The sequence below is a fragment of the Cibotium barometz genome, chromosome 13 (genome assembly GCF_041138505.1).
Source record: "Cibotium barometz isolate CiBa-2024 chromosome 13, ASM4113850v1, whole genome shotgun sequence".
In the NCBI taxonomy this organism is placed as follows: Eukaryota; Viridiplantae; Streptophyta; class Polypodiopsida; order Cyatheales; family Cibotiaceae; genus Cibotium; species Cibotium barometz.
Window position 1 is genome coordinate 40711096 of NC_141058.1, and position 12671 is coordinate 40723766.

Genomic DNA, 12671 nt, shown 5'->3' on the forward strand with positions numbered 1-12671 from the left:
TCCTTTATTCAAAAATAAGAATATTGAGTATATCTTATTTTGAGAAATTTGAGAAAGAAATTTGAGAAAGAATGAGAAAATATTCATCGAGAGAACTTGGATAATTCTTAATCAGAAAAAAAGAATTTAGAATACATTTAACCTTTGAAAATTCGAAGTATACGTCTAGATTCTTGGAAAATTTGAAGTATACGTCTAGATTCTTGGAAAATCAAATTTTGGAGTACTTTCTAAATGGGAAAAGGGCTTCCCAAAAAAAGACCAGAAACACGCTTAGTTGAATGAACGTATGATTGATTTATTCCTAGATTCCATGGGGAAAAGGAATGTGGAATCCCTAAGAAGATCAAGGATGCAAAAAGTGAACGAAAATTTAGATTTAATGGAAATTTAGATTTAAACATGGGGCGTCCATCTATAAAATCCAATTCATCAATTAAAAGTCTTCATTAATGAAGCTTAAGGAATGAAAACACAATACGTAAATGCTCTTTTTGGGTTTTTATTATAAAGTTCTGAAAAAAATCATTTTTTCCTTTTTAAGCCTTCAACAACACTCTGATACTTAGATTTAATGGAATCGAGAAAAAGTTACCTTTAACTAAGCCAAGTAATTAGCAAAAAAAAGTTACCTTTAACTAAGCCAAGTAATTAGCAGATGCTTAGAAAAGCTCTATCAGTATCGAAAGTAGAGTAACTGTGCACCACTTCCATTCTCCCTTAGTAAGAATGGTATGAGGGGATAACGGCACCACTTCCATTCTTCCCCCAAACCATTACTAAGGGAGAATGATAGTGGTGCCATTCTCCTCTCACGCCATTCTTACCAAGGGAGAATGGGATTCTTACCAAGGGAGAATGGGAGAATGGGATTCTTACTAATGGAGAACGGAAGTGGTGCCATTGTCCCCTCATACCATTCTTACCAGGGGAGTGGCATTTTCATTAAGAGATAATGGTAGTGGTGCCATTCTCCCATCCAAACAATGTAGGAAAGGGGAATTGCAGTTTTGCCATTGCTAAAGGAGAATGGCACCACTACCATTCCATATGCCTACATTGTTTGGATGGGAGAATGTCACCGCTGTCATTCTTCCTTAGTGAGAATGTCATTTTCCCTTGGTAATAATGGTATGAGGGGATAATGGCACCATTGTCATTCTCCCTTAGTAAGAATGGTTTGAGGGGAGAATGGCATCACTACCATTCCCCTTGCCTACATTGTTTGCATGGGAGAATGGCACCACTACCATTATCTCTTAGTAAGAATGACATTATCCCTTGGTAAGAATGGTATGAGGTGATAGTGGCAGTGATGCCATTCTCCCTTTGTAAGAATGGTTTGAGGAGAGAATGGCACCACTTCCATTCTACCTTCCAAGCAATGTATTATGGAAGAGTGGCACCACTTCCATTCTACCTTCCAAGCAATGTATTATGGAAGAGTGGCACCACTACCATTCTTCCCCCAAACCATTACTAAGGGATAATGATAGTGGTTCCATTATCTCCTTGTGCCATTGGGATTCTTACTAAGGGAGAATGGAAATGGTGTTATTCTCCTTCTAACTTTTTAAAGGTATTAAGATTGCATGTATCTTTTATATATATATATATATATATATATATATATTGCACAATTTTATATTAGTGGGTTACCAACCATAACCAATATGAGGTGCCTATTGGGATTGAGTGAAGAGAATGTCAAGTGCATCTAGAATGAAATCCAGAATGGAACCATTGTATTATTTAAGTCCAAACAATATAGGACTCTTGTTGAGATTATAGAGAGGGAACTAACGATGAAGAACGATAAGGTCTTATAATCGCTAAAGGTATTCAACACAAAATGCTCATCATCAAAGGTGTTCAATCAATGGTGCAAGCTTGCAAAATATTATCAAATTGGAAGGGAACAATATGAGTGCGTGGAGATAGCCTCTTGCTGCTTCAGCCTCATGTTGCTCTGTTGCTAAGCAATCATTATTGGCGGTGGAGGTGGCCTCCTGCTACTCTACTGCTCTAGCCTCTAGGACAATACTAAGTTGCCTAGGTCAGCCAAGTTCTCCCTCAGCTACTTGGTACTTCCATTGCCCCATTGGCCCACTAGCCCCCTCCTTAGAAGTCTTCTGTGTTGGTATATGGTCAAGATCCAATAGTTACGTGGTTTTGGACCACCTATTCGGCTCCTGAAGAGTGGCTGACTAATGCACCTGTACCCAATGTGATAAACCAATGCTGGCACGTTGGTCAACGTAAGCTTGGGGAATTAGTCGTGACTACAAGATCAGGTTAGTTCCTAGGTTCATCACGATTCCGGATAGGAGTTCATGTTTAGATAGGAATGCACTTAACACAGAATGGATAAAAAATAGACAGAACGATGCAGTGTGGAATAGAGCAACCCCCAGTTAATGAACTCTCAGCTCCCTATTCACTCAGTTCTCACTCCTCTAAATCCATATATTCGGGAATAAGCCCCTTTGATTCTTACATCCATCTGGGTACTACCCTGTCCTTCCTCTAAGATCTTGAACTTTGTGTTTCTATCCACCTAGAGCTTTCTTCTCTGCTGCACAATCTTGACTGGCCTAGGCAGTCTCCTTTCATCCAAGTAAAGGAGTTACTCAATTCTTTGCACTTCTTATTCTTCCAAAGAGAGTCTTTCTACCACGGCTATCCTAAGGTTTTGTGTGAGAAACTCCATCCGGGCACACTACTGCTTCCAATCCATACACCATGCTGAATTTCATTTTTATAAGCTATTCTAAATGCCCATAATGCTGAATGTAGCTTCTTGTTCCCAATTAGTCTTGTTTTCATTTACCATCTTGACCAAAATTCCTTTTAGGATTCTATTAGTGGATTCTACCTGACCATTCGCGTGCAGGTAGTAGATTGTTAATTTCTTATGCATGATCATGTGCTGCTCGAAACTATAGCATCTCATCATACCAGCTGGGTCTCTCTCCATCTATGATGAAGAGTTGAGCATCTAGGAAGTCATTTTCTACCCCATCTGGAGTTTCTCTTGACCCCAGTCTAGACAGGAAATATTCCACCACTGCATGCTTGTTATTGGGCTGTGCTTAATAGTGAGCTCAAACTCTTGTAACATTAGCATCCATCTAGCTAACTTTCCTGCCAGGTATGGTTCATTTACCAGCAGGTACAAGAGTGCATTGTGGTCCACATGAAATTCAAACACATTACCTTACAAAGTAGACTAGTTAGAGCCAGCCCTCATGTGACTCCTACATTAAAGCACTTCTAATGGCAAAGTGAGAAGCATACACGAATACATGGAACACTAGATCAAAACTTGACTATTGAAGAATTGGTGCTGATGACAGTATCCACTTCAAATTTCAGAATGGCTGACACTGCTGCCTTTCTAGCACTCTTATATTCTTATTTTGAGTGTTGTAAAAACACATGTGAGTGGTGTTGTTGCTCTTTCCACAAATAGCACATGGCTGGTGCATGCTTTTCATCTGGCACTCTTTCTTTGTATTGTTGAAATATGCAAGTGAATGGGTGTGTGCGAGAACAAGCCCTTATAGCAAGAAACTGTAAAAGGGAGTCTGTAATTAAGTGGATAGCAGTGAAAAGGTGAGAGGAATCTACTGATGAGAGAATCAAGGGTAGCATGAGTGAATATAGGGGTGTGGAAAGATTCTAGGAAAAGATGCTCCCAGATGTAGGGGAGGTGGCACAAATCAAGGAGAAATTAGTAGGATTAGATGCTTGGCATCTTGTGGATGTAAAACCTATAAATCAAGGCATTGGCCTAATGAGGTATTGCTGGTTTTTTAGTATCCATGCCTACATTAAGCTATTAGTTAATTGTGTACTAATCTCGTCTTAATCATCTTTTAATCATGTTGATTCTTGCATTTCATCCACCATAGCTCATCACTTTGCTTGCATTTCAACTTGGTATCAGAGCCATAGCCTAGGAATCCATCCAATTTTTAAGCATATCCACCCTACTAATCATGATTAGGAGTTAATCCATTTTTTTAGTTCTTTTTAACTAAACCTCTGCACCCCCAACTGGTGGAGGGGCTTGATCTCCCTCCAACCATCAAATTGGATCAAAAGCATTAAGCCACACCTAGCTAGACTCCCCACGCTTCAGCCCATTGCATCAGCTCGTCAAATCGCCACGTAGATCTACAGAAATTCACGATTTCAATGGCGCTAGCTTTCTGAAGGGATTTGTAGATCTACACCTACACAAGGTGGATCAAGATAATTCCTTTTAGCCCCATGGGTTTTCAAGGGTGCTCTACAAGCCTATGACCTCAGAATCTTGAAATTCTTTAAGGAGAAGTGGAATCAAGCTTTGCATCAAATCTACAAAATGACTTTGGTAAAACAGAGATCAAGCATTCAATGTTTGGTCAAATATTTTGTTTCTTGGCGTGATCCTCTACTAGAATAACTGCTATTGATGCTTTTGAAAGGATTTGAGCTCATTTGAACTCTAAGGCACCAGATCTGGCCTCCCCGTACACTCTATTTCTTACACACAAAAATAGGGGATTATTTCACTAATCAATGATTAATTAGCACTAATCACTATATTTTGGTGCAATTGATGGTTCAAATTTACCAGTGGGTATCTGATACAGATCTCTATCACTTTAGATTGTAATCTGGAGATGGTTTGATATCCCAACCATTCAGTACAAATCAGTTACCCTTGGCTTTATGCAATTTTTGGTGTATTCATGCTTGCAAATCTGTTGTAATCATCATTTAACACTAGATTTGAGTTGTAAAAGGGTAGAAATTACCCTTGAATCTTGGATTGGATCAAGAGGTAAGACCCCCTTCACATCATCATGATCACTGCACAAGAAATAGCGAAATTTAACGGGAAGCAGTTTTATACATGGCAAACAAAGTCCATGTATTTGCTCATGAGGAAAAATCTGTGGGGACTAGTTGAGGGAAGAGATGAATGTCCAGAGGAGATTGGGGAGAATGAGTGGAAGAGCAGGAATGAGAAAGCATGAGGACTCATTGCACTTAGCTTAAATGATGAAATCATTCACCACATTGCAGGGATACAACAAGCTAAAGATGCATGGGATGAACTTAACAAATTATTTGGCACTCAAGCAAAAAAATTCAAAGATAAATCTGATAATGCAATTCTACAAACTTGACATGAAGGAAAGTGAACCTCTAACCACACACTTGAACAAATAAAAAAGCATTAAGCAACAACTGGCAACCATTGGGAAGAAGGTAGAAGATGACGAGGCAGAGTGTGGACAAGGGAGAGTATGAGAACATTGTGGCAACCTTAAAGAATGTACTAGATTTGAAGCTGCATGAGATAGAAGGAGCTCTACTAGAGTAAGAGAACAAGGTCAAACACCCAACAACTGGAGAGGAGAAAGCATTCTACCCCGAGGAGGCCTTGCACGAGGTCGAGGATGAGGAAGAGGCAAGGAAGGAGGAAGGACCTTCACTTTCCATAACTGTGGGAAGCCAGGACATATGGCTAGAGACTGCTACAGCAAACCAAATGAAGAAGGATTAACATCAGCAAACTTCATGGAGACTCCTAAGGTAGACGAGTCAGAATATCTTTTCTGAGAGAGAGAGAAAGAGAGAGAAACCCCACAACCCAATGTAACCTGCCCCAATAGAGTAAAATCACCTCTGAGCCACCGATAATGTAGGCCATGTGGTAGATGTATGTGTGAGCACTTTAGTCAAGGCCATGGGCACTTGTAGTAGCCTTGGATACATAGAGAGAGTGTCAAGGACTATGAGTTAGGGACCTGAGGCACTGGTCACGAGCTACCAAGTAAGAGGGAAACTTTATATAGGGTCCAGGTGTGCTAGAGTTATTCACTTGAGGGGAGGTATTGAAATATGCAAGTGAATAGGTATGTGCGAGAACAAGCCCTTAGCAAGAGATTATAAAAGGGAGTTTGTAATTAAGTGGGTAACAGTGAAAAGGTGGGAGGAATCTATTAATGAGAGAATCAAGGGTAGCATGAGTGAATATAGGGGTGTGGAAAGATTCTAGGAAAAGGTGCCCCCAGATGTAGGGGAGGTGGCATAAATCAAGGAGAAATCAGTGGGATTAGATGCTTGGCATCTTGTAGATGTAAAACCTATAAATTGAGGCATTGGCCTAATGAGAAATTGCTAGTTTTTGAGTATCCATGCATACATTAAGCTATTAGTTAATTGTACACTAATCTTATCTTAATCATCTTCTAATCACCTTATAATCATGTTGATTCTTGCATTTGATCCACCATAGATTGATCCACCATAGTTCATCACTTTGCTTGCATTTCAACTTGTATAACCCTGGCTATTGAACTTCGTGCACCAGATGTGTGGTCTGAGTCTTGATCTTGTGTGTCCTCTAGCAAGCTTGTTGGCTAGGGCGGCCTTCAGTTCTTCTTGAAAGTCCATTACTTGCTTCCTGCCTTTCTTCTTCCAAGGATTTCGCTCTTCGACGTCCGACTCCTAATTGGAATATGATTCTGAGGTGTTTTCTCCAGGGTTATCTGACTCATAAGTTTCTTCCTTATTCTTCTTTCTTTTGTCCTTCTTTTTCTTTTTGGGGTCTTTGCTTGTCTGCTTCAAGATCCGGTTAGCTCTGGTTGCTCCTTCCACCACTTGTTCAAAGGTGAGAGTCTCCAAATCATACAAGGCCACCGCCGTCTGGAGCTTTTCCCTCAATCCTCTCATGAATCACTAACTCAGGGTGTGGCTGGGGGCAAGTTTATCGGGCCAATCTAGATGCATTAGCAGTGCTCGAAATTCTATTGCATAATCCTCTATTGGCCTCTTCTTCTGATTTAACCTTTGTAGCTTCTTTAGTAGTTCTGTGATGGTCTTGTCTCTCCTCAATCTTTTCAAGAAAGCCTTCTTTAATTCTTCAAACGTCTAGAAGTTCTCTAGACCATATTGTGTATACCAGTTCTAATGGCCTTGCCACCCAAAGTTGTCGCAAAATACTCTGTCTTTTGTGGCAATGGAGCTCGAGTGGCCAAGAATATGGTCTCGAAAGCGAAGATGTGAGCATCTGGATCCTCCTGACTCTTGCCCTTGAATTGTGGGTGTTTGAGACATAACCTTCCCACAGCTGCCAGTTTTTCTTCTACTTGATATTCCTATCTTCTAATTTGAAGCTCCTATTTCTCCCCCTCTTCCTAACGAGGATTACCTAAAAAGATTCCCTCCCAAAATGTCTGAAATCTCAAAAATGGCTTAAAAACATAATTTTTAAAAACACATCTAGACTTCCATGTATAAATTTAAAAATTACATGAACTTTGTTGTTTTTTTCAAGATAACGTCTGACCTTCATAGATTTATAAACTATTGTTATTTGTGACATAAAAATAAACTTGACTTACAAAATGTCATAGAAGTCTACACAACTTAAAGAAATATCAATCTTTTTCAAATAAAAATTTATTTTATAAATTTCATGAATGTAAGACACTTTTTTTAATGGAATTTCTTGGGACAAATTCTAAAACTATGCATAAATATGCAAATTATTTGACAAGCACTCAAAAAAATATTAGAATACATAACAATATAAGCTCCATAATTTATGAAAAATCCTACAAACATCCTTGAGTCTATTTCTAGACCCAAATAGCAAAGCCTTTAGTATATACTTACCTTGATAGTTTGCATGACATAATTATTTGCTGCATTATTTATAAGCAGATAGTGGGCATGATATACAACCAATGCTAAGAGTTTAAAGAGGTCAACTTACAGGTGTATAAAGATAGACTTATATTCATATATATATATGTAAAAAAGAAGATGGTAAGCAAATAGTGGACATTATATACAACCAATGCTAAGAGTTTAAAGAGGTCAACTTATAGATATGTAAAGATAGACTTCTATTCATATATATATGTAGAAGATGGTGACTATGGAGGTTCTGTAAACTTAAGCATGTTAAAAGAGTAGAAAATTGAAATATTGTTTCGGCAGGACAATTTTAGAGGCAGACATCATATAGCCTATGGGTGTAAATTTCGACCCACGTAGGCATTTGTTTTCATGAAGGAAATTCTTGTTATACAAATTGGATAAGGATGGCGGGAAGAACTTGTAGCCTATATCATGTACATATGTGCATGTACATATGTGGTGGGGGTAAAAATTCATAGTATGCATTGTTGATGTTTGATCCAGATAGCCATTATCATGAACATAAGTGATGGTATATCTAAGAGTAGTGTAGGAATAAGCTCGAGTTACAATTATTTAGATTACATGTGAAAAATGTTGAGAGATGGTATGTCTAAGAGTAGTGTAGAATAAGCTCTAGTTATAATTATTTGGAGGACATGCGAAGGATGCTAAGAGATGCAATCTTTGCCCACGACATTGTCTTTGTGTATAAAGAGAAAAGAGAGGAGCTTAGGGCTTCTTGAATGGTGGTAGAGAGGAGCTTGGAGCTTTCACGATGACGGTAGATTTAAGGTCCCCTATGCTGGAGAGCATACTACTACACATAGGCATGGCAGAGTCCAGACTCACATGCACCTCCCTCCCCGACATAGATTGTTAACTAAGTATGTATGTTTGTGTGTAACCTCGCTACTAGAAGGGGAGGAGTGCCCGCCAAGCCTTTTCTTGAAACCTTATTGGCTTCATAAAAAAATTCTTAGCAGGCACCCCGAGTGTGTATCGGGCCTAAGTTTTGTTGAATTCATGATCAATCCATCGTGGCGTAGCCCCCCCCCCCTCCTACCTTGTCACTGTTAGCATTATTAACTTGAGTTATGTATTTGACGTAAGGCTCACAAGCTGATTTTTGACGAGCATTTTGAACCATCCCCCCTCCCCCCAAAGCATAGTCTTTTTATTAAACGTCAAAAAATACATTAAAATAGCCAACTTCTATGCATTCAAAGAACAAATCTAGTTTTTCTCAAGCCTTTGGGTTACATGATGTTCTTTTTTATTTTAAAGTTAGCAAATTACAACTCACACCCCCCATCTTTACAAGGCACCACCAAGTTACATGTTCATCCTACTAATACCTATTGCAATGTCGAAATTTGAAGCCTTTAGCCCTTCAAACCACGGCCGAGTTGAATGCTGGACTTCAATTCTAGTCACCTATAGCCCAACTTTTCAAAATCATGGGCTGCCAAAAGATGGGCACCCCATTTCCCCTTTTCAGTTTTTTGTTCTTTTTTTTTGCGAAAACGACATGGTTTATTTTTGCTTGCCCATGCTTTAGGCACTCGTGACTCAACTCGGGTGCCCTCCAGTGTGCACCTTACGAGGAGCACGGAGCAGCCAGATTTAGTAAATTGCCTCTAAATCCAACACGTTGACTTTTACCGGTCAACTGCTTGTGGAACAGGCTGTCTCACGAAGATGGGAAGTTGGTTCCCCTGTCCTTTAGCCCTTACTTAGGTCGCCTCTGACCCTGCGAGACATAAAACCAGCCTAGTTTTCCTTTTCTCTGAAATCCCACCTGTGCAGAGAATGTCCGAGCTCGCTCGGACAGAGTTCGCTCGGATAGAAACCCTAGAACTGCGGATTTGAAACCTTAGGACTGCTGCCCATCAACCGCTTTTCGATTCAAACCCTAAACCTGCCGAAAGCGACGGTAACCCTGCAGGATATTTCCTGGGAGAAGCCCTAGCGCTGCTGGATATGGATCTTCACCCTTCGGCTTGGCCTGCAGAGTTCGTGTGCCCTATCTCGAGGTCGGTGATGGCGGACCCTGTGATTGTAGCCTCGGGCCAGACCTATGAGCGGCGATGCATAGAAGCTTGGCTGGACCTTGGGCAGAGCAAATGTGTGAAGCAGACTACCCCCCTGAACCGCAACTTTATCATCCCCAATACTGCTCTCAAAGCCGCCATTGCCAACATGGCCAGGTCCAAAGGTATGCAGGTCCTTCCCATCCCCCCTAGCCCTGAGCTTGCTTTTGCTTTGGCCAAACGCCTCATCTCTGAAATGCAAGAATCAAACCACATCATTCAAGAACCAGGGTTGCCCAAAAGGGGAGCTGACGGAGAAATAAGGTTTCCCAATGAGAAACTTGACAAGCATAAGCAAGAGCAATTGAAAAGCTTCAGAAATGAACATGAGGAGGAGGTAGAGGAGGATGATATTTGCAGAATGGAAAGCTTAGCCATCAGAGATGAAAATAGAAGGAATTTCGTCAAGAGCTCATCCGGGCAACCTGATCAGACAAACATTGCAACAGGAGCCACAGATCCAGGACACAGATCATCTGAACGCTTTAGGGCCTCTAGTGAACGCAGAGGAGGTTCAAGTGATGCTTATGGCAGATATTCTAGAACTGCTGGCTATTGCACAAACCCTGTCCCCATCAGAAACTCCCTTTCTGCATGTGAACCTCTGTTCGAGGCCAGCTATGGGCACCGTGAGCTTCCTCCCCATCTGGCCACCAAGCCCTCTTCCTACTCGTTGTCGGAAGTGCCACATCCACAACCTCCTTCATCGGTCTCATATTCTGCCACCGATTCTCTCATCCAAAGGCTCCAGGATGCTCAGGAGGAGGAGCAGGAAGCTGCAGCTATTGAACTCCGGCAGCTCACCCGCCTCTCTGCAGATAATCGTTCCTCTTTGTGCCGCCCTGACATCATCCGAGCCCTCCTCCCCCTTCTGAGATCAAAGGACTCTAGTATACAGATTAATGGTTGTGCTGCTCTCGTCAACCTATCCCTAGAAACGCCAAACAAGGTCATCATTGTGCGCGCTGGAGCTGTCCCTTTCCTGGTAGAGGTGCTGAATAATGGCTTTCCTGAAGCTCAAGAGCATGCTGCCGGGGCTGTCTTCAGCCTTGCCCTTGCCGAGGAAAACAAGCATCCCATAGGAGTCCTAAATGCCATTCCTCCCCTCATCAATCTTCTACACTCGGGCCCTCCAAGGTCTCGTCAAGATTCAGCCATGGCTCTCTACCATCTCTCCCTTTTACAAACCAACAGAACCAAGCTAATCAAGGTTGGGGCTGTTCCCATTCTCCTCAATCTGGCAGAGTCTCAAGACAGACCTGATCTGGCAAGCAGATCACTCCTTATCCTTTGCAATGTTGCTGCCATTCCAGCAGGGCGAGCTATTCTTCTTGAGCTCAATGCAACCAACACCCTGGTGAAGCTCTTGGCTCTCCAAGCCAACAAAAATGCAGCTGATATTCCAGAACAGGCTGCTGCAGTCCTCTTGCTTTTGTCTAAAGGTAACCTAAGATTCAAATCTATGGCATTGCATGCTGGGGCCCAGGAGTTGTTAACAGCTCTAGTTGACGTTGGGACTCCTCGTGCTCGGGCAAAAGCTCTTGCATTGCTGGCCATCATGAAGGAGAGTTCCTCTGGAGCAGATGATCTGGATGAAGACTCAATTCTATCCAGGCAGTATCTTAGAAGGTGCATGGGAAGGACTGAAGGAGTGCAGATGAACTCATCTGCCTTTTGACTTTGCTGCTTAAAGCAAATTGTGGCGTTTGAAGTCAATTTTTGGTTACTTGCCACATCTGGGATTGTTCAAGTTTTCTGCAAGCAAAGGATTTTCATGAAGGATGGGCAACTCAGTAACAGTTATAATTGCCTTAAATAAAGCTTTATGTAGCATTGGATTGACAACATTAGGGGCAGATTGTGAAATGGTATTGTCAGCTGGAATAGTCAAATGGGCAGCATTCACAGATTCTGTACGATCCTTGCAAATTTTCACTCACAATCTGAAGAATTTCACCAAACCCGTCACGGACCAATGAGAGACGTTGGTTTGCAGCCTGATCTGTTGCTACTGAGGTAGGTGGTTCAATTCAGCGAGAAGATTTGAACAATATGTGGATACCAATATCACCATCTATCAAACCAGTACAAACATGCATTTGTTTCATGCTTTGCTGTATTCTGCAGAAAAGCAGGCAAGCTTGCCAACCTCAGGCAAGTCATGGGATAGAGAGAGGCTCTGCAGTGTGCACTCTTAGAAGGTTCCAGCAATTGATCCGTGTTAGGTGTAGCACATATAGTATACAGTTTTAGGTGGTGCATTGATCCATGTTATTTGGGACCATTTTTTTGTGAGAAATGTCAGTAATTGTTGTGTGATATAGGCCATTTTCCTACTTAACTTGGCGAAGAGCATTTATTATATCTGGGATTTCTCATTCTCACTACTATGGCCAAGTTTTCTAACGCACTCATTTTTTGCATGGTTAGAACACTCATGGCCAAGTTGCAGTAAATGGTTTTGGCCAAGCTTGGCTTGTGAGAAAGGCCCACTATCACGCTATCACGCTTGCATGGGAAGGGAGTTGATGGGGCCATGGAACACTAATGTGGCAACCATCGAAGTTAGGAGTGGGTATGAAGGTTTCCCTAGGCGTTGTCCCCTTCAAGGTAGTGGGTATTGTGGTTTCTTGCAGAAGTGTAGGGTTGGACATGCAGTTGATGTTAGAAGGTTAAAAATAGCAGTAGCATGTTTTTGAGTTTTATTAGAAGGGGAAGTAAAGCTAATGAGAGGGTTATATACGTAGGCTAGAGTTAAGAGGGTGTGGGATAGACTTTATCACTAGGAATAACTCCGTAATATCTCAAATGTCAGTGGTCATATGGATGGTCATTGTTAAGTGGGTAAGCTAGTTCTTGAGAACAGGATGAAAT

General features: G+C 41.4%; 1 protein-coding gene across 1 annotated transcript; it reads left to right on the plus strand.

Moving 5' to 3' along the window:
• Window positions 1-9389: 9389 nt before the first annotated feature.
• LOC147632678 (U-box domain-containing protein 41-like) lies at window positions 9390-12161 on the plus strand. Its single transcript, XM_086807479.1, has 2 exons — window positions 9390-11813; window positions 11925-12161. The coding sequence occupies exon 1, from the start codon at window positions 9688-9690 to the stop codon at window positions 11473-11475; it is 1788 nt and encodes a 595-aa protein (XP_086663605.1). The 5' UTR covers window positions 9390-9687; the 3' UTR covers window positions 11476-11813; window positions 11925-12161.
• The last annotated feature ends 510 nt before the right edge of the window (window positions 12162-12671 follow it).